The sequence below is a fragment of the Saccopteryx leptura genome, chromosome X (genome assembly GCF_036850995.1).
Source record: "Saccopteryx leptura isolate mSacLep1 chromosome X, mSacLep1_pri_phased_curated, whole genome shotgun sequence".
Lineage (NCBI taxonomy): Eukaryota > Metazoa > Chordata > Mammalia > Chiroptera > Emballonuridae > Saccopteryx > Saccopteryx leptura.
The window spans coordinates 117,251,929-117,275,471 of NC_089516.1; the positions used below are offsets into that span (position 1 = coordinate 117,251,929).

General features: G+C 36.5%; 1 protein-coding gene across 4 annotated transcripts in view; it reads right to left on the minus strand.

Annotated features, from left to right (window-relative positions):
- Window positions 1-23,543, minus strand: part of TENM1 (teneurin transmembrane protein 1) — a 774,232-nt gene that overhangs the window by 212,381 nt on the left and 538,308 nt on the right. For 3 of the 4 annotated variants that reach the window (XM_066357037.1, XM_066357038.1, XM_066357036.1), the window contains exons 12-15: window positions 22,216-22,401; window positions 20,601-20,624; window positions 17,907-18,053; window positions 7,960-8,176 (exon numbers count right to left, since the gene is read on the minus strand). In XM_066357037.1, coding sequence (XP_066213134.1) covers window positions 7,960-8,176; window positions 17,907-18,053; window positions 20,601-20,624; window positions 22,216-22,401 — 574 coding nt within the window. The remainder of the gene's footprint in view (window positions 1-7,959; window positions 8,177-17,906; window positions 18,054-20,600; window positions 20,625-22,215; window positions 22,402-23,543) is intronic. The other variant, XM_066357039.1, reaches the window with a different exon arrangement.

The window sequence follows — 23,543 nt, forward strand, 5'->3', positions numbered from 1 at the left end:
CCTTCAAAACCTGATGTTCCATAATCACAGAATTCACTGCAATTTGTAAGTTATTTAGTTATTTGTGTGTTTGCTTGATGCTGTGACTCCCTTTGCCACTAGACGTAAGGGAGCCCTGTGAACAAAGGGACTCTGTTTCTTTTGTTTACTCCCCATCTGCACAGTTCCTGGCACAGAATGGGCTCTCAGGAAGTATTTGTTGAATAAATGAGTGAATGCATATCCTCATCACTTTATAAAAAATGAGTTGGTATCAGGATATTATATTACATTAGGGATAGCAGAGGACTTTGGTATCTCTTGTAGAGGGAGTTAAAGTCCCCAGTTACTTTGGAAATACTAACATTTCAGTAAAATACATATTTTTAAAGACAGTGATTAGTATCTCTCTGGTATGTTTATTCTTAAGTGCTAGTCTATATAGTCAAGACTGGCAGTTTCTGTAACAATAACAGTCTTCTTGAAACCATCCCCGTAACCTCAGGCTTGATTCAATAACTTGTTTTGCTATTCATAAGATTTAAAATGGTATAAATTCTCAGCTCAACTAAGTGCAGAGAAATATGTTTTATTAAATAAGTTATGATAAGTAATTATGGTTGTTACCAGGTATCATGAATAATTGGGAGCCAAAATCAGTATTTTATTGAGTGGGATAGAATAAAAGAGGGAAAGCTCACGTAAATGAAGAGTTTTCTGAAAATTTCATGCTCAGGGTGTTTGTGGTTCCTCAGTTTGTTTGGGCGTGCTTATCTTTGGTTTTGTTATGAGACTACTTATTGACACATACCACAGTGAGTCAGTTAACAGCAGTCTTCCCATGGACTTTTTTTTTTTTTTCTGAAGTTGGAAACGGGGAGGCAGTCAGACAGACTCCTGCATGCACCCGACTGGGATCCACCTGGCATGCCCACCAGGGGGTGATGCTCTGCCTATCCGGGGTGTTGCTCTGTTGCAACCAGAGCCATTCTAGCACCTGAGGCAGAGGTCATGGAGCCATCCTCAGCGCCTGGGCCAACTTTGCTCCAATGGAGCCTTGGCTGCGGGAGGGAAAGAGAGAGATAGAGAGCAAGGAGAGAGGGAGGGGTGGAGAAGCAGATGAGCACTTCTCCTGTGTGCCCTGGCTGGGAATCAAACCCGGGACTCCTGCACGCCAGGCCAATGCTCTACCACTGAGCCAACCAGCCAGGGCCCCATGGACTTTTTGATATTGCTCTTTATTTTCTCATTTTTTTCTGGGTTCTAAACTTTGATTAGCCCATTGAAGGCAGAGAGGATTATTGATGTTTATATAAAGTTATAAATGTTGTCAATTATGGGCAGGTTCTGACAGTGGGGCATGTTTCATAAATTAAAAAAATATATACTTTCTTAATGTTATATAATCACCTCACCTTTCAGGAATTTGTTCCTACAGTATCTGGAGAACAGTCATCTTACCTTTAGTTTGGTTGTATGTTTGGGAATTGACTTATTTGAGGTCCTAATATCATCTTTGTGTTCTAGACAACCAAAACGGGTCTTTCCTTAGCAGGTATGAGAAGAGCCACTACAAATAAGGCACTCACTCACTCTTTTCTTTACCTACTTTTTGCCAGTACTGTTTTAGGATCTGGGGACTCAGTGGTATGGTAGATTAAAGATGACCACACATACTTTGATACTTCTGTCATCAAGAAGTGGGATTTAATGTCCTTTCCTTTAAGTTTGGGCTAGCTCTACAACGGCTTTAACAGCATATAGTATGAGTATGACTGTTAAAACCTCTGGACCCACTGTAAGATAAAAGACTTGCATATTGCATTTCTTGCCTCTTGGACCCCTGATCTGCAATATATAAGCTCTGACAAACCCAAGGCTGACTGCTGTGTGAATATGAAGCCCAAGTGAGGAGGCTCTGTGGAGAAAAGAGAGACTCCTGGATGCTATCCACCTGTTCCAGCCTCTGATTACAGGAGTTATCCCAGCCAGGAGCCCAAACATCATGGAGGAAAGAGAAGCCATTCTGGCTATACCATGTCTGGATTTCTGACCCACAGAACCATAAAATACAATAATAAAAATTGTTTTAATCCATTATGTTTTGGTTTGCTACACACTGATTGATAATCAAAACAAGGAAAAAACAGATCAGGCATGGTCCTTGTCCTCACATAATTTAAGGCTGAACACTTGAAATAATTCAGAGCTAATGCCATATTCCCCAATGTGCTAGAAGAAATTGAAAAACAGTAGCTTAATAGGAACTCTGTACAAGGAACCTGGAATCTTGTTTATGCTCTTCATTTTGTACCTTGTTGACATTGCTGTTATGAGCTTAGTGATGTATGAAAATTGGTCTCAACTTTAGAACTTTGTAGCTAACTAAGGATAGGCATTCTGATGGGAGTGGGCACAAGAGGTGGCCATGATCACACCCCACAGCACTATTACAAATTTTCAGATCTTTAAATTGTTCTTAAAACTTATTCTAAGTGATAAACATAATAGTCAAATGTTTCTCAACACAACCATCCTTCTCATAGAAAGTGAATGTTTTACTTTTACTATGGTGGGACCTGGTCATCTGACATGATTGATAGGATAAGATACTACAGGTTATAATCCACTGCCCTGGGGGAGTTTAATAGTCTAATGTATGGGGAACAGTATACAGTGGTCTCTCATCTATTGCAGAGGCTAGATTCCAGAACCCCCACGATAGGCAAAAATCCACAAAGTAGTGACTTTATATTTATTTTATTATTTATATATATATTAAGGCTTTATAAAACCTCCCCACACTCATATAAACCTTTCCCACACTGTTATTAACCTTTCACACACTCTTATAGACACTTTCTACACTCTTAAAAACTTTCTACACTTTTAAAGCTACGTAATTTTAACAATATATAAAATTTTATGCTACGTATTTTATTTTGATTTAATATTCTTTTAATTTGTTTTAATTAATATTTTTATATTGCATTAAATTTTTGAGGCTAGAAAATGCTTATTTTACTGCAAAAATAATTAAAATAACAAACATATAAAAATACCTATATATCGCCAAATTCCATGATATAGCAAAAAATTCAAGATACTAAATTAAATATATACAATTTAAAAATTTGCGATACAGTGAAACCATGAAAACTGAGTGCAATATAGCAAGAGACAACTGTACACCAACTTATTCACGAATTGTCCACAGGTATTCTATTAAACTAAGGGTAAAAATATAGTTTCATTAGTGTGATTTCTAGTTCACATTCAGTGAGAACTTTTTTCTTTTTTTAAACCAACATAGTAAAGGTTAAATAATTCAGTAAAAAGTTAATATTTGATTTTTAAAAACTCTCAGGGAAATAGATCAGAAAGAAAAATTCCAAACATTTGCAGCTCTTCCAAGGAATGCTTTAGAAGCTGTGTATCCAGAGGTTACAAATTCAAATGCCATCAGGGCTAGACATGCCACTGGAAGTGAGGGAAATGAGCCAGACATCGAGAAAATAATGAATGGTGAACTAGAGGGGATTCACATTCCATCAGAGGGGCAAGTGGCTCTTGGCTCCAGAACACCTATGTCATGCACATGCGCCCATAGATGCCACCATTTGTAAATTTTCTAGAGAGTGAAGATATTCCAAATTTTCTATTAGATATCCTAATTTCTAAATGTTGGACCAAACAAAATACACATGTGGGCTGATATTAAGCAATCTCTTATGTAGACCCTGGATATAGATTGATGTGGAGATCAGCCTCTCATGGTTGCAAAACAGACAAATGAGTTTAGCCAGACTTTGCTGTCAGTGGTTGTACTAACTCTAGTAGGATTTTGTTTTTTAAATGCAACTCTCCATTAGTGATGGCAAGTGAAATGTCTAGCTTTGCAAATTACTGCTGTTGTTTAGTTTAATGTACAGTTGTTTTTACATATTTATAAAAACCTTTTACATTATTAATAGTGATTAAATGCTTAGCCACTGAAGATCAATAATGCTTCTGTTCACCTATTTACATTATTAAAAAGTAGTAAGTCATACCAAGCAGGCAGAATATGTGGTTTACTTTGTAGTCATGTTTGGAGGAGATAGAAAAAAAAGAAAACAAACTCAGGCTATAGGGTGAAATGTATTTAACAAAAACGGTAATTGAGTAGGGCTCGTTAGAGAATTCACTGTGGGCAGGGTGCATGTTCACAGTGACAATGTACCACTGTGGGGCATAGGGTGAATGTACCTTGTGCTTCATATGCCTATGCAGCAAGTTCAGAACCGGAAAGGCTAGTCTCACTTGGTTACACAAGGATGAACAGCTATTTAACCTTTATATGTCCTTGCAACAGTTAGTTACCTGTATGCTACTGTGTTTAGCTCCCAAGCCTTCTAATGGTGGCAACACTCAGTGTCGAGTCATCTGTGTGGGTCATGTTTTGTCTGTAGGCAAATGAGCCTCTTTGCAAATGCTTTCTTCATCTGCCTACTTAGCTTTCTCTCAATTATATGACAAAAGCAAAAACACTGAGTGGTTTACCTGATTATGCCACGTATGTGTTCTAAATCTGTTTGAGTCGAGCTACCCCACGGTCAGGATGCATAAGGGCCATAAGTCTTATCAAGGTCAGCTAGCCTAGCCTTCTAAATCATCAAAGTGACTCAGCCTACTGCCCTAGAATCAGCTCTCAGTATCAGTCTGCTTGAATTCAAATCTTGACTATGATACTCATTGGGTGTAACCTGGGGCAAAAGGCATACTTGACATCTCAGTTTTTGTTTTCTTACCTGAATCATGGGGATAATAATAGTGTCGCCATCTAGAATTTTTGTACAGTTAAATGAGATAACACACATGAAAACTTAGTACTAGACTGGACACATAATAAGTGCTCAATAATAATTTACATGTAGTAAAAGGCCCACTTTACCAGTCATTCAATTGTGTTCTTCTGACAAGAGGAAGTTCACAAACACAGGTTTGAAGTTTGTAAATAATGTCATTGAAATATATTAAATTGAACTGGGTTTTTAAACATCACTTGGTTTCTAAGTTTTTTTGTGTGTGTGTGTTGACTCAGATGTCATTTGTCAGTATAAGTTAGATCTCTGACAAGAGATATGACAAGAGGAAGTTCACAAACACAGGTTTGAAGTTTGTAAATAATGTCATTGAAATATATTAAATTGAACTGGGTTTTTAAACATCAATTGGTTTCTAAGTTTTTGTGTGTGTGTGTGTGTGTTGACTCAGATGTCATTTGTCAGTATAAGTTAGATCTCGGGTACCAGGCTTATTTAAGGACAAATTGAAATTGGGCAGCTGTGGTATAACAGAAAAGTGACAAGAATTGCTACAATCCAAACTTGCTGGTTGTGTGGTGCTGGGCAAGTTAGTTAATATCGCTGAATCTCAGTTACCTCATATATAAAATACACCAATACAGATACCTACTTCACAAAAATATTGTGAAGTTAAAAGAAAATAAGGTGGCCCTGGACAGGTAACTCAGTTGGTTAGAGTGTCCTCCCAATATGTCAAGGTTTTAGGTTCAATCCTTGGTCAGGCTACATACAAGAATCAACCAATGAATAAATAAATAAGTGAAACAACAAATTGATGTCTCTTTTTCTCCCTGCCCCTTCTTCTCTTTCTCAAATCAATCAATAAATTTTTAAAACTTAAAAAAAGAAAATAATATATGTTTGAGTGTGCTGCAAACTAAAATGTACTGTGTAGATGCAAGAGCTTGTTACTATTATTTATACATATAATCAAAATTGGATTTATTTTACCCAGAGTAATACTGCATGTGTTGACCTGTAGAGAAAATATAGTTAGATTGCTTGTCTTCAACTATTTCCTTTAGAAGAGGCCCACACCTTTTCTGTCAGATTAGATATGTCTGCAATAACTGAGATTACTACATGGAGGAGACCTATAGTTCAGAATTCAAATGTGACTTACAGAGCCAAATGATACCTTGGAACATTTTACAAAAGAATGAGAAAAACTCATCAAAGCAGGAGGAGGAGAAGGGCATTAACCACCATGAGTAATAGGTTTGTCCGCTCTGTGAGCAGCCAGCCAGCATTGCTGAAGCATGAAGCCAAACGGTAGGGGTTGAAGTTTCTTCTTACTTTTCTGAGTTTATTGCTCAAATGTCCCACTCTGGGTCACAATGACTTGTCTCCTGTCTCTCTCAGGGCCAGACTTTCTCTCTTTCCTTGAGTTCATGAGTCTTTTAATATAGCTCCACATCATAGAGGCTATTTCTTTCACCATTTTTTCTCTTCAGACTCACTGCTCCCTGAGCATGGAGAAAGCTACAGAGTTGATGACTTATTACCTTATATAGGAAAATAGAAATAATGCATGTTTTTTGTTCCTTTTATTCCTCTGGTGTACAGTAAATAAGTCTACACCATCTAAATAATTATTTCGACTCTAGCCCATTCAAAAGTTACCCCAGAGTTGTTTCCAAATGAGGAGAAATGCTTCAAAATAGGAGTGATTGAATCTCTTGGAAGAAGGCAAGTTTTGACTAGATCCCCTTGAAGAAAAAGCCTTTATTATGATGCACTGGCATTTTGGTTTTAGGTTCCGTCAGAGACCTTGTAGGTCAGAACTGCACAATAATAAAAACGAGTAAGTTTTAAGTTTCAATAACAGTTCTAGTGCACAATCTGTGTGAAGGACACTGAATATTTTAATTTCTCATGCACATCTTCTCCCCAACCCTTTTCTTCTATGTGTAGGTCAAAATGAGTTTTATTATTTTTATTTTATTGTCACTGACATCTATATAACCTCTTGACTAAGTTTTCCTCGGGGACCAATACTGCCCACCAGGATGCAGCTGAGCGGGTGAGGTATAGACAGGGTTCTTGGACAAAAAGTTTCCATGTTTATTTTTAAACTCCTCTTTGCAATAGTCTAGAAGCTAGCAAACTATATAGCTTGTGGAATGAACAAAGGAGGACAAATTTAAGAGACCAGCAATGTTGACTTCAGTGGCTTCCTTATATCTAGTGTTAATTAGTAAAATACGTCATTGCTGAAGATGAAGCAGAAAATAACAATGAGCAAACTCATGTTATTACACTTCAAATAAGTAAGCAATTAAAAAAATTCTTTACCTAAGGCAGGGGTCGGGAATCATTTTGGCTTAGAGAGCCATGAATGCCACATATTTTAAAATGTAATTCCATGAGAACCATACAACGACCCGTGTACGTTAGGCATTATCCAATAAAAATTTGGTGTTGTCCTGGAGGACAGCTGTGATTGGCTCCAGCCACCCGCAACCATGAACATGAGCAGTAGGAAATGAATGGATTGTAATACATGAGAATGTTTTATATTTTTAACGTTACTATTTTTTTATTAAAGATTTGTCTGCGAGCCAGATGCAACCATCAAAAGAGCCACATCTGGCTTGCAAGCCATAGGTTCCCGACCCCTGACCTAAGGGGTTGGACTTTGGTCTCAGGTCTTTATTGATAGCTCATGCTTTTGAGCTTTCAGAATTTTACAAGCCTTGCATTTCACGTGAGGAAGTCCAATTCACCCAGCTCTTTCATATGGAAAAATGTACAACATAGTATAAAACTTAAAGTTTAGCTCTTGAAATTCAGGAAATTTTCAAAGGATCAATCCAGAAGCAAAACAATGCATTTGCAAATTATACTTCCATTTGTTTTTATCATGAAAAGACCCATCTATACTTCTTCAGAAATAATACGCAGTGTGTGTGTGTGTGTGTGTGTGTGTGTCTTTTGTAATACAGATTTTCTAGAAATGAGTTCTCTCCCTTAACTAATTAGGAAGGGCTAGGGCATTCCAGATATGCCTAAAAAAATCAATGTGTACTGGGTGGAATGAGAAGTAAATGGATCTTTAGAAGACACCTTCCTTTTACAGTTCAGGAAAAACATGACCATTGCTCATTAAAGAATAAAATAAATACACATATACCTGCTGTCGAATGAAATCTCTGGAGAAATGACATGAGTACTGTCCTTGCCGACGAGGAATTTGATTCGATCATAGAAGAGTCTTGAAGTGTGCTGAGAGAAGAGAGGTTGGTTTTGCTGAATGAGGTCAAGAGGGTCTGGTGAGCCTTGACAGAGAGGACTTACATAACAGTTGCTTTGTTGACAACAATCAGGGTCCACACAGTCAGTCAAACCATCTGAAAAAAAAAAGTGTTGAAATTTAGCTTCAAAAGAAGCAACATTGTTTAAAATAGGCACAAATGGAGAAAAATCTAGAATATAGACAAAGGTAACTGCCCGTAATTGAACTTGGAATTTATTAAATTCACAGTTCTTACAATTTATCACTCACTCTGAGTTTATATGGTACATCAGTAAAATTTAAACTTATTTTGTTCATAAATCCTTCTTTCTGGAAATCTCTAGCATGTGTGGGCTGTATTACATTGTTTAGCATTTTGGGTAGAATATTCTGTGTGAGAGAGCACTCTTGAGAAGTGTACTTTTTCCTCAACAGGACCAGGCTAGCAACTCTCTCATAATTATTTTGAATTTCTCACACCATGTACAAGTATGAGCACACAATTAACAAAGGCTTGACAACCTGAATTTGTTGGTGTTCTTAAAAAATTCTCCCTATATTTTTATCTACCAGTCAATTCTCAAAATAGAGATTAGTATTCTCATGGTTACCAAGTGTCAAGAGCAGGGCAGTTATTTTCAAATATGTGATTAATTACCTGGAGTGCTTATTAAAGATGTATATTCTGGAGCCCTGTTTATTAAATAAGAATTTCTTCAGAGCTCAGGATTATGCATACTTAAGCTGGGTGATTCTGAAGCACACTAAAGTTTCAGAACCATTTTGTAAGGAATTTTTAGAAGCAAGTTGTTTCTAATAGCAGTTATGTATTTCATGCAAATACCAATAAACCTCAGGTGTATGAATATGAAGAATTGTACCCAAACTACAGCCCGAGGGCCTCATGCGGCCCCCCGAGGCCATTTATCTGGCCCCCCACCGCACTTCCGGAAGGGGCACCTCTTTCATTGGTGGTCAGTGAGAGGAGCACTGTATGTGGCGGCCCTCCAATGGTCTGAGGGACAGTGAACTGACCCCCTGTGTAAAAAATTTAGGGACCCCTAGATTACTTAATCCAGTTATTCCAAGAGAAAACTCTTCAAAGGGTTCATTGTTTGGTAGAGGAATAATGGGAGGCACAGGGATTACAGGAGCAGGGGAAACCATGGAGAATCTAATCGCTGCAGAACACTGTGTCAGGTGCTTGAGGAAGCAAAGAGTTTTATAAAAAGACCTTTTTCCTGTTTGTGGAGCTTGGAGATTAATAGAGAAATAGGCGTCTAAAACAGCTGATTTATACTAGCTCAAGATGCAGGAAGTGTTGTCAGATGCCTACACAGAAAGAGGAAGTTTAGAGTGATTAATTTAGCATTATGGACGCTTCTTTCCACACCCAATAAACAAAATAATAATAATAGTAATAATAATAATAATGAAATAAAATAAAATAATAACAAAATAAAAAAATAAATTTAAGTCCTTTCAAGGTCCTTAAAGCAGAAAAGTGGCTCTAATTTAGATGTTTAACAAGGGTAAACAAAAAGATGCTAATCTTCTTGGCTTGCGTTGGAATCTGGAGGTTCAGATGGAGTCTCACTCCTGTTGATGAAAGTTACCAGCACTGATTTCATGCAGCTCTTGCACCCGCTCTCTCTCCCTCCCTTGGCTGCTCCCATGAAGCTGGAGGGGCATGCACCACAGCTGTGGGCAATGAAAGCCAGGGACACCAAGAGAGTAGGCGTTTGCAATAGTAGCCCTAGGGCACCCAGGAAATGTTTTTCCCCACATGAGGTCCTTTCAAATTCCCTGTACCATAGACACTGCTTTGATTTAAAATGCACTTTGCTTCTTTCTTGCCTTCCTTGTTTGTTGAGTGTATTTCTGCCCCAGTTTCCACTTCTCTGAGTATGAGTATATATTTCTTTTTCAGTGATGACTACTGTGGATTCCTTTCAATAAGATGTACCCTTCTGCTCTCCTTCCTCCCGTCATTCAGCAAATTAGATTAACAGATTTTCTACAGATTTTAAACGCCACTACCACCTCTCTCACCAATCCATTCTTCTCAGTCTCCTATTAGCACATTACCTTTTAATTCTGCTAATTAAACATCTGGATGCACTGAAAAGCTGGCAAAAACTCAGGCAGATTAGGAGCATTATCTGATGTTTCAAATTGGTGTGCAATATACTCCAGAATGAAAAACTGCTTTTTGAATGGGCAGTCACTTTTATCTTTTGATTGGTAATGAGTGCAGTAGTAATAATCAGATTGGGCATTCATAGGTTTCAACCATTCGACCACACAATTATAACTTATTTTTGAACAGAATAAATTTGAAATAAATAGCAATGCCCAAATTATTTCAAAACTGGATTTTAAACTAAACACAGGTCCCATTCAAAATTGTGACTCACATTCTCATGTAGTTATGTGCTATAAATTCCAAGCTAATGTTTCATATTTAATAACTGTCTATTATACAGGACCAACCCTCTAAGACCTCTGCTTTTTTGAGAAAACATCAAGATTTCTGTTGAATATAGAAATGCCACAAGCAAGCAGACCAATAATAGCATGCAACCCCCAAATAATAATTCATAGGTAAGCTCAGTACATGGGCAAAGAGTTACTTACCAATTACTACATTGGATAACAGCCCATACAGTATGTCTAGACTGTTACAAAGAAGTGCAAATGACAGTCACACTGCATGTGTGGGTTTCTTTTTCTTTTGGCTATTAAGGGTTCTTTTGTTGTTCTGAATTGGAAGCTGTGGCACCCTCCTGACAGCCAGGCTCAGGGTGTCAGAAATGGGCATATCAAATGTTAACTTATTTTACTTTTAGGGCCTGTTCCCTTAAAAAGAATAAAAAGGAAAGAGAGCAAAAAAGAGAGAGGTTAAATTGTCTTGAAGGACTAAACATGGCATTCACTGATCCTAGCTTTGCCAACCAGTTAGGGACTTATTGCCAGTTGGCTCAGTTGGGGCTGATGAAGATCAAGGACATTGGCTTCTTCTGTACATAATCAAATCATTTATTATTAAACTTTTACCTACTAGATGTATGCCCTTGGTTGAAAGGATTGGACCCTGGCTGGGTAGCTCAGTTGATTGGAGTGTTTGCTGATACACCAGGGTTGTGAGTTTGATCCTCAGTCAGGGCACATATAAGAATCAACCAATCAATGTATGGATAGGTGAAACAATGAATCAATGTTTCTCTCTCTTTCTACTCTCTCTCTAAAAAATCAGCCAATAAATAATCTTTTTAAAAAAGGGAAAGATTGGACAAAAGAATATACATGGTATGTGGCAAACTCATATTTTCTTAATCCTTAAAATGAACTTTAAAATATGTATCTTTTCAGAAACAGCACCCATATTATCACCCTGATAAAAATGGATAGCTAGTTTATGATAAGGTGTCCAAAAGGATTTGGAAACATGCATAAATTAGTTAATATTTGCCGGTATGACACTAGATACTTCCACAGGTATTATTTCAACTAATCCTTGCAAAAACTCTGTTTGGTAGACATTCTCATTTTCATTTTACAAATAAAGGAGGGGAGGCTAAATGTGGTTGCATAGTTGGAAGAAATATAAAAGTTCTGACAACAAATCACATCTTCATCATCCTCATCATCAGAACAGTATTACTAGTACTGAGCTAGGTTCTAAGACTTCCAAGCACCTAATTAATGTAAGTATTAAGAACACACAAAGTGGTTGAGATCAAAGAACAAGACTATATTCTGATTCTATCTAATTTTGACTGTACCACTTACAGTTTGTATGGTCCTGGATAAATCAGTTCAACTCTTGGAATTTCTTGTAGATGAGTTTACTCAGCTACAAGTTAAGGATAATAAAAATACCCTACAGAGTTGTTGTAAGGATCATATGTTATAATAATCATAAAAAGCTTAGCACAGCACTCTTGATAAATGTTAGCTACTGTCATTTACCAAATTCTAGACTGTGCAGACTAAAAAAGAGTCTACGTATAGTGTCCTAGGGGTAGATGCCTATGGTCTGCAGTATCAGCTTCATATGTTCAGACTCACTTCTACTGAAGTTGTTTTATCACAGGCCAGACAGCAGTTAACTTCTGTGTAACATATTCAGATCACTGGAATATGTTCATTTTGTGAACTCTGCATGGTTAGGTTGTCAGATAGGTAGGAGTCTAACTAGCTTTAAATAGACAGTAATACCACAGTAAATCTTTTTTCATTAAATTTCAGAAATTCAGAATTTGTTATCATTTGGAAAGGGGCTGGATTGAAGTTTGACATTTTTAGCCTCCATAGAATCGAGGGTCTGCCAAGCAAATTAATAGTGAACAATAAACTGAAGGGCTGCTCATTCAATTGACTCAGTTAAACAAAATCTCAGGCATTTTAGAAACCCACAAACAATGGATTAATTATAAATCAGATAAATCTTTCATAAATCTTTACTGAAGCAGGCTCTCTAATAGGCATTCCTGTATTAGTAAAAAGAAAGTGGGGAAGGATCAAGTGCACTTGGGGTTGGACTTGCTCAAAACACTGTTGTTGCTAGAACCATATGCAACTTACTCTTTCTGTTAGAAAGTACATTGTTTATGTGCCACTAGTATTCATGTCTTCCCAGACTCCACCTGTTATCAATGGCTTCCCATATTACTCACAGTAAAAGCTCATGTCCTGACAATGACCTACTTCTTCACAATGTGGTTCTGCACTGTCACTCTCTCATCTCTCTGATCTAACCTCTTGTTATTCTACAGCCCCCTTTCCACTATTTCTATGCCTGGAATATTTTCTCCAATAGAAACATGACTCACCTCTCACTTCCTTTAAGTCTTTACTCAAATGCTACCTTTTCAGGGAGGCCCTCACTGACCACCTTATTTAAAATTTCACCCCTCATCCATACTCCGTATACTTTTCTTTTTTGCCTGCTTTTACAAAAACGTTTTCATCACACTTACCATCTCCTATCACACATTTTTAAAAATGGTTTATTTTCTGCTTCTCACAACTAGAATGTAAGCTCCATGGAAGCATGGATTTAGTCATTTTTTAATTCATTGCTGCTACTTTTTCAATAACTGGGATAGTGCCTGGCTCAACACAGCATTTGTTAAGTATTTATTGCATGAATAAATGTATGTCCAAAAATTTCTATTTCTCTGGCATTTGTAAATTCACCTACGGATAATGAACATTCAATTAAGGCATTAAAATATGTTATAAATGGAGTCTTCATTAATATCGCACCTTTATTACCCACTTTAAATTGCTGTGTTTCAAACATTATTTCATTTATTTTCACCAATGTCAAGTAGGCAGATGTCAAGAATTACTAGCTATAGTTGATAGATAATGTGACAGATCCACTCAGAGTGGTTAACTGAGTTATGGAATTTAGATTTTCTAACTTCCACTTGTATCTGGAATCACTTGTCAGTTTAGGCTCTTATAACTAAGTGATGATCCTTTAATAATAGATTGCTTGAAAATGAGAAGGGTATTGATAGAAGACAATATTTACAAGATATGCTTTTTTGATGCTAGGTCTTCTGACCCAGTAAATCATAAAAGCAAACGTGGAGAGGGTGTCTGGTCCTGAAATAGCAAATGTTATCAATTAATTGTTCCTTCTATTTCATTTTCATTTTTATTAACACTGCAGCATGCTGGTGGCATTCAAAACATGAAGCTTATTGATCCATAAGCTTATATGTGCTCATAATTTACCCATGGTGCTGATTCCCAGTTCTAGAAACACTACCATCATAAGACAGGTTTGCAAATAACTATTGTTCTTAATGAATGGTGACTTGTTATGAAGACTGATTCTTGGAATATCATTCTCTTTTAGGCAATTAACTTATTGATTTTACCAGTGAATGTGAATATGGACCACTGAAGAGTTTGTACAAGGAAAACTTGGACAAGCATGTGACAACTATTTAAGAGATCAAGGAGATAAAAGGCCATTTCAATTAAACACTCTTATTCTATATCTTTTTAATCTCCTTGACAATCTTTCCTTCCTTTGTAACTGAAATGAATAAAATATAATCTTTGTCTGATAGAAGATCTTAAAAAATTCAAACTTTTTGCCCATACAGGCGGTGGTGCAGTGGCTAGAGTGTTGGTCTGGGACGCTGAGGACCCTGGATCAAGCCCCCCGGTCAAGGCACATATGAGAAATCAATCAATGAACAACTCAGGTGCCACAACTATAAGTTTATATTTCTCATCTCTCTCCATTCCTGTAAGTCCCTGTCTATCCCCCCCTTCTCTTAATCAATCAATCAATCAAATTCACACTTTTCTATGTGATCTGCTCAGACCTACCTTTATATTCTCATCTCCCACCAATATCTTCCTGATTCATTGTATTCTAGTCACAATGACTTGCTTTTATTTCCTAGACGAAGTCAGTATATTTCCACCTCAGGGGTTTGCACATACTATTTCCTTGGCCTACCATTCTTCCCCTGAGTCATGTCAGACCTCCTTAACCATGTAGACTTGGTTAGGTACCCTTATCAACATTTATAGCACTCTAAAATTTTTACAAAACTCTACAGTTGTACATATATGTTGTACATATATAGTTATTTGTGTGGTTTCTTATTTAATATCTAGTTTTCTCCACAGGTGATAAGTTCCACAAAAGCAGTCTTCTTTTGTTTGTCATTTTCTCTCCAGTGCCAAATGTAATAATGCATAAATGAAACAGTGGGCACCTAATATGGTATATTTATCTGAAAAGCAATCATTTGAGCCAAACATCTGGATCAGTGTTATCCAATATTATGTTTCTTCGACGACGATGGGAATGCCCTAGGTCTGCACTAATATAGTAGCCATATGTGATTACTGAGAATTCGAGAGGTGGCTAATACAACTGAGAACCAGAATTTTTAATGTTATATAAGTCAAATAATTACATGTAACTAATGCTTACATATCAGATAGTGCAGATTTTGATATCTCCAAATATATAGTTGGATATTGGATGGTCTATAAACTTAGCCAAACAACATAAAAAATACTTGAAATTTTTATGAAGTCAAATTTATCATTTTTTTATTTGGTTTCTTTCCTTGTTTTTATGTTTAAAGTTCCTTCACATATTGAATTCTGTCACTGATATTTTCTTCGAAATGAGATTGTTGTTGTTTTTTATCTTTAACTCACTAGTCAGTTGCAGTGTTTCTATTTATCTTATTTTTTTTTGAATCTGGTATGAATTGAAAATCTAAGGTTTTTTTCCCCCTTAATAGTTGTCTCCGCACCTTCTATTTCATAATGCTTCCCCCCCCCCAATTAATGATGCTGGTACTAAATTTATATTTGTGCTGGGGTGTGTTCCAGAGCTTTTATTCAGTTATAGTAATCTGTATACTCTTACATCAGTACCATTTTGTTTTAATTATCATAGCTTCAAAATACTCTTTAACATCTGATTGTTGTTGCTTGCTCTCACTAGTCTTTGTTTCAATCTCTCTGATTCAGTTAATATAATGTCTAAATGTGCTTCCTCATGTCAAGTTATATGTGTGTGTAATGTATGGTTATCATATTTACCAAACCCAAAATCAGTACACATGATTAACACAGGACAATGTGATCACCATAATGTTACATCTTCTCCTCCAAACACAGAGTAATGCCATCTTTCTATATACAATGCATAATATTCTTTTCTTTTTCTTGCATATTAATGAAAAATATCCAAGATTATTTGTTCTCTGTTAAGTTTTTACTATTAAAGTAGTTCTTAGACCCTCTGTGTCACCCACATATTTAATGCAGCCCAATTAGTTACTAAGAATCACAATGCATTGAATCAGAGTGTAGCTAAAGTCAAAGCTGCAGAAAGTAGCAGCAATACTAATCAGTATTCAAAGCTGATTAGAATGCAAAATCCCTGGCCACTCTTTAATTATCAGCTATAATATGAGTAAGCAGGTAGTAGGTACTTAAAGCAAATCCTTGAAAGTATTTTTCTTTATTGATTGGGAAGATCACTGCAGAATTATATTGAAAAAATCAGGAACACATTTTCCCAAAAGGATCAGTTGGCATTTCCTGATTTAATTGAAATGTACAAACACACACACACACACACACACACACACACACAGATGCAAACAAGTATGCAAGTATCAATAATTAGTCATAGTCAACTAAATGAATCTAGCCATTTCTGGAGAGCTAGAAAGCTGAAACTACCAAATGAAGGAAGTTTAATGTATTCTTAGGGATAATATTTAAATAGCATCAAAATGGATTTATTGTAAAAAAATTTAGTAATGAGGCTTTCAGGTTATTTAATCCATCTTCCTTCCTCAAGATAAAATTGAATTTATATTTAAAACCAATATCATCTTAATCCTACTGAAGAAAAAAAACATGGTAACTGGCCCTGGCCGGTTGGCTCAGCGGTAGAGCGTCGGCCTAGTGTGCGGAGGACCCGGGTTCGATTCCCGGCCAGGGCACACAGGAGAAGCGCCCATTTGCTTCTCCACCCCTTCGCCGCGCTTTCCTCTCTGTCTCTCTCTTCCCCTCCCGCAGCCAAGGCTCCATTGGAGCAAAAATGGCCCGGGCGCTGGGGATGGCTCTGTGGCCTCTGCCTCAGGCGCTAGAGTGGCTCTGGTCGCAACATGGTGACACCCAGGATGGGCAGAGCATCGCCCCCTGGTGGGCAGAGCGTCGCCCCCTGGTGGGGGCGTGCCGGGTGGATCCCGGTCGGGCGCATGCGGGAGTCTGTCTGACTGTCTCTCCCCGTTTCCAGCTTCAGAAAAATGAAAAACAAAACAAAACAAAACAAAACAAAAAAAACCAAAAAAACATGGTAACTGGAAGTTCCAACCTCCCCCTCCACCCCATACTCCCTAAAGAAACAATCATAAAAATGCACTTAACCCACAAGGGATTTTTGATTCCCACACCGATACAAAATTTTAAAGAAATATTCAGAAGTCAATACACATTCATCAAAATCTTCTCTACTTTCTGTTTTATGTATACAACAGATATTGAGAATAATCCATTAATCCATCAATATGTAACTGATCCATTCATTAAGCATTTTGGCTGCCTTGAGATAACCTTGAGGCCATAAAAATGCTTGATAATTATTCAGTTATTTTTATCAAGTTCTACTTGAGACCCCTGCAAGGTGTTGGAGCCACATATGGCTTTTTAAAACATTATGTGAAGCTTTTGAATTAAATATAAAAAGTTCTACTCTGAATTATCCTGATGCTGTGTCCTTTGAAATATATAAAGTGTTACTAAAAGGTAGAGATACAAGAGAGAGCTCTAAATAACTTAAAACAAAGAAAACTGTATCACATTCATACAGTACTAGTATCTGATAGTTTAAACACCTGTATGCTGAGCTAATATGGTACATAATAAATACCATAGGAACGGGAAGCAGCATGGTTGTAGTAATTAAGAAAATAGACTCTGAAGTCATATATCCCTGAATTGGAATCTTAGTTCTGTTTCCTTCCAGTTATGCAACCTTAGAAAAGTCATGTACCATCCTTATGTGAAACAGTTTTCCCATCTATAAATATGAAAAAATAGTACCTATATCTCATAGTGTTGGTATGGGAATTAAATGAGATATAATGAATGCTAAGAATTTGGAGTATTGCCTGATCATAGTACATTTTCAATAAATTGACAATTAAAAATAGTATATAGATCTCAATATTGTTTATACTAAGGATTCTTAATTTTCACTCTTGGTCAGATTGGCCATTATTGTGCTGAAGGTTGGGCTTTTTCCTTCTTAAGTGAACATTTTATAAGTGACTCACCTCCATCATTGTCCAAGTTATCTCCACAAAGCATTTCCATGACTATATTGCAACCTGTTCCACTCCAACCCACCTGACACACACAGTGCCAACCATTTTGATCCAGGGTACATCGCCCATTTCCAAAGCAGAGTCCTGGGCAGCCATCTGAAAAGATAGTAGAGAGTAACAATCGCAGAGACCTCAGAATGCCATTGGCCAGCAATGCTGTATCTCCTTATAGGGAAGCATCTAATCATCTGGTCTCCATTCAGATGAAGTGTTGAATAAATGGAAGAGAACTTTGCCTGCTTACCAAAACTTCCCAGGGAACTCATTATTCCTTACTCTGCTGTGTTTTCCCTTAGAGAGGCAATTAAGCATTATTAATGCTGACCCTAATTTCCAACCTCTGGTTCAGATACAAGAAAAACTATGATGGGGACAAAAAAATCCACTTTGTTTCCTTTTGAAAATGCATCTCTTCATCCCAATCAAAACTAGATAGATAAAACTGTATGTAGTTATGTCCAATAAGCTGGGGAAAAGTGCTTCTCTAGCAAGAGAAACACCCCTAGCTTCTAGTGTGTATGGATCTTTTTCTCAGAATGTATGGCATTAGGATTTTGCTATGTCGGTATACAGTTCAGGCCTTCCCATTAAGTATTTGCCCATATGGTGTCACAAAAATTGCTGCAATTTCCTGTTCCATTTTTTCGCTTCAAGATTGTTATTAATCTAACTAAAGATTAATTTTCTTTAAATTTTACTTATCTGGTATCTCTCCCAAAAACCAGCATAATACTATGCCTGTAGTAAGTGCTCAGCGAATGTTTATGTAATTAGTGCATGCCAAATTTAGACTTTCAGAATTTTGGAGGATAACTAGATACATTTAGTCAAGAGAAAATTGTTATGCTTGAATTACTTCTATCTATCAGTAAACTACAAACACTGGCAATGGTATCTCCTTAGACTTAGTTTCTTGGGGATGCCCTACTCTTTCTACCAATGGTTCATGGTTAGGCTATCTCAAAGGGCAACTGTGTATGTGCTAAGTGCCTAGAGGTCAGATGAGCATAGATGGCAATAAAGGCATAGAGCTTCTGGAAATTTTTCCAGTAGCAATACAAGACTAGATCTAGATTTTACTGGAGATAGTCCAATCAATATTCTTTTCATTTTTTGTCTTTTTAAGAAAATTCTGTAAGTATAAAGGGCAAAAATATTTTTTAAAATATTTAGATGCAACACAGTGTTCCTTCCAAATGGTTTTCCAAGCAACTATCTACAGACCGATGGTTGTTAGAAAATATGAAAAGACAATATATATATATATAATTGTCCATCAGTATCTGTAGGGAATTGGTTTAGGAACTCTGGGGGAACCAGGACCCAAGGATGCTAAATTCTCATATAAAATGACATTATATTTGTATATTACCTATGTCTATTCTCCCATATACTTTAAATCATCTTTAAATTACTTATAATATCTAATACAATATAAATGTTATGTAAATATTGTTATACTATATTGTTTAGGAATCAACTTGCTGGAATTTCTGTTTTCTAATACATTTCAAACTGTGGTTGGTTAAATCTGTAGATGTGGAACCTCATATATGGAGGACCAACTGGTGGTGGTGGTCGTGGTAATGGTGGTGTGTGTGTGTGTACACATAGTCACCCACTGCTCAATAATGGAAATACATTCTGAGATATGTATCATTAGGCAATTTTGTTGTGAGAACATCATTGAGTATACTTACACAAACCTAGATGGCATAGCCTATTATTGTAATGGTATGTTATACTTTTATATGACTAGTAGTGCAGGTTTGTTTATACCAATGTCATCACAAACACATGAGTAATGCATGTGCTATAACCTTATGACAGCTATGATGTCACTAGGTGATAGCAATGTTTCAGTTCCATCATAATCTTATAGGACTACTGTTGTCTATGTGGTCCGTTATTGACTGACACATCATAAGGTAGCACATGACTCTGTGTGTGTGTGTGTGTGTGTGTGTGTATTCCTTAAGAAGTGGTATAAGATGAATATATTTAGGTTTAAGAAAGGAATTTGTCTAGTTCCACATACCTAGTTTTATTCTCATGGATATACAAAGGATACAAAAATTTAATAATAATTTGGAACATATTCAGCCTTCTGAGGTTGAAGTAATGAAAGGCCCCAGGATATCCAATGAAAAAAAATCTTACTATCTCTATCAAAGGCAGATCCCTGGAGGGCTTAATGATGGAGTACTTATAGAGGGATAATTCTCCTAAACTTGTAAGGACATTGTTCATGAACTTAGAGCTATATCATAATGCTAAAGGAAAAGTTCAACTGTTTGCCTAAACCTACTTAATTTAATAATTACCTGTATGTTATACATACATACACACACACACACACACAAACACACACACACACACCTCAAAGACAGGGAAAAACTAGTTCTTAAAACTGCTTATCTATCTGTTACAAGTTATAGTAATAAATGAGTCTTGAATGTTGTTAAAACAAATTACTTTTTAGTCTGACTATTATGGCTTGAATTTGACAATATTACACTTAGAATTGCAAAAGGTAAAAGAAAAAACAAACAAAACCCGCAAAACTTCAACCCTTCCTTTCCCACATGCATATTTTGCATTTAAAATATTTTTCTGTTATAAAACTAGTGAGAAAAATCTTACCTCGAACAGCATCTAAGTAGTGAGCTAAAAAGGGGAGAAAAGAGTGATTAAATGAATTTCTGGGAGACCAAATCTGTAAAACACATACTAATATTTTACCATATGTTGCCTGGAAGGAGAACAGCATTCTGTCAACTGTTGAATGCCTGCAGCTCAAAAGCTGGTACACTGGCCTGTGCAGTCTGAGAATCACATTTTCAGTGGGAAAGATATTAATGGCTTTTCTGCAAGAACCTCTATTAGGCTTCCCCAAAAAGTGTCATATTTCATTAAAAGTATAAGAATTGCATTTTTCCATTTCAGTAATAACTTCTGTAAAAGAGTACTGGCTAGAAATTCTTATTAGCAATATCTATAGAAGGAAGTTTTGAAGTAACCACCTTTAGTAATCATCATCTGCTTATGTGAAGGCAATAAACTTACTGTAGGGCAGGGATGTAATTACTTAAGCTGCATGTGAATCTCACCCCTTGTCACCTTTTTAATGAATCTTAAATATTTTCCACAGTCACAGAAGAAGATATACTATACCTTCAGTAGAGTAGTAATACAGTTTATTAAGATTATGTTATATATGTTATCTATATCATACATTAGTTTGTCAGGTTCCAACCATTATAACAAAATACCTCCACCTAAAAATGGAAGCTGTAGTATAATCTAGTGTGTAAGGGGGAGCCCACAACAATGAATTGGGTATCCAGACCCCCACACTTTGCCTTTGCTCTGTGTAAATTTTCTGCATGCTCAGACAGTGACATTGGGGCACCCTGCAACCCACTTTAGTTAGCTGAACAATGGCAATCATGCTTGTCCCTTTATATATGCAGGAAACCTTTGCAGCAGATACATGTATGTTTCAAGGACTTTGATTTTTTTTCCCAGAAAAAGAAAGCATTTGAAAACTGAAACCTTCATTATTGTTAGCGTTTTTTATAGTGTGAAGACCATGTGACAGATTAATTATTACATAGGCTTTCTCACTCCCACAGACTGTTCTCCTGTGTAGTGTCCTGAAAATTAGTGAAATTGGTGACAAGAACTGACAGAGGGTAGATGCCTCGGTACAAATTCTCTATGCTATCCGGTAAACAATTAAATACAAATGTTCTGTTGGTAGGTCAGAAGTGTCTGCCTCATATACATTAAAGATAGTTCCTAATGATATCAAATGATCCCTGTTAAAGTAGTCTTATTTAATGAAATTGCCTCTAAGTGCTTTCAACTGAAACAACGTATAATTTTCAAAAGGAAAAGTGATCAGTGAATGTTGCCTTCAAAATAAAAGTATTTCTCTTATCAACTTTATTGAGAGTGTCATTGGAATAATGACACTTTATTCCAATGTATCATCTTTCATTTGAGTAACTCAAAGTACTTGAAAGCAGAAAATGAAAGGAATACTGAAGTAACAGAAAGGAAATGACACAAGAAATAAGATACTATCAACAAAAGAAGAAACTTCCCAGTTAATGAAACTTTCCAACTATGAGTAAACTTTCTCCTTTTTCTCTCCTTCAACCTCAAATTCTCTGACAAGTCTGGTGACTGAGTCACTAGACTGCTTTTCTCCAATTAATCCAATTTACTTTGTTCAAAGGATGGTAGTACTTACCAATTGTGCAGTGGTCGCCCTCCCATCCAGGGCTACATTCACATTTTCCATCTTTGCATTGGCCATGCTCAGCACAGTGAGAATGACAGGACCGTTCTTCACAAGTAGGTCCTACCCAGCCATCTTCACATTGGCAAATTCCCCGTGAGCAGACTCCATGGCTCCCACACTCCATGGTGCAGAGCTCTGTGAGAATTCAAAGAAGATGTATTCACTCACATATTTTATTAAAACTAAAATATACTATGCCCAAAGACATTAGAATTACCAAAGTGTCACAAAGACTTCTAGCACTTGAGTGAACATACAAGGAATTTTATAAAAAATTAAGTCTTCAAGTATAAAATTCTAAGGCAAATTGATTATAAGAAGTTCATAAAATAATAACAGCATTCAAGGCTTAGAAATAAAATTAATGTCAAAACAATGTCAGTTGGGTTTCACTAAAAAATCATTAAGATCACAAATGATGTTGCAGGGCTTTTATGATGCTACAAGTAACAATTGGGGGTGGAGAAAACAAACACACAATAAAATAGTGCCCTAACTTCATTCAGGAAGAGAGGTTCTACAGTTGAAAAAGTAACGTTCTAATTAATTTCTTCATATACAAAACGTAAAGTTGCCAAGATGGCAATCAACTGTTTTCCCAGATTCTTACTAAATTTGCATTTATTTCAAGCATTTAAAATGACTCCTAGTGAGATAAAATACAGTCTTCTTATCTCAAAATGTCACTCAATATTTACTTTATATCATCCAGGTACATACTGGCTCTGCCAATGTTCTCTCCTGTCTCCTTGGCTTTTTGTTGATAAATGTTGATAAATAATAAAATTATGACAATGGAGAAGCCAAAATAAAAGTTTTGCAAGTCAGACTTTGCTTGGGGTGAGGTGGGGGAGTGACATAATGTGGTGTGAAGATGGTGTTATATTGAGTTGTATATTTGAAACTTGTATGGTTTGGCAACCCATATCATCCTAATAAATTAAAAAATAAATTTAAATAAAATAAAATAATAAAATAAAATAAAAGTTTGGCAAACGTTCAATTGAGTGAATACCCTTGCTGGAGGAGGACAAGGGGATGAAAGCTTATAGAAAAAATGCAGACATCAGAGTAATGGCGGCATGAGAGATATTCTTGATTTCTCACCTTGAACTTTCAACAAATTAAACAACTATAACACAGCAAAGAGAACCCAGCTGGCCTTGTAGTGCACCCGAAAAATTCATGTACCAAATGGACTAAAAGTGAGATGGGGTGAGAAGGGGGGCAGAACATAAAACACATTTGTGGTGGGCTTTGGAGAGAAGAAGAGACAA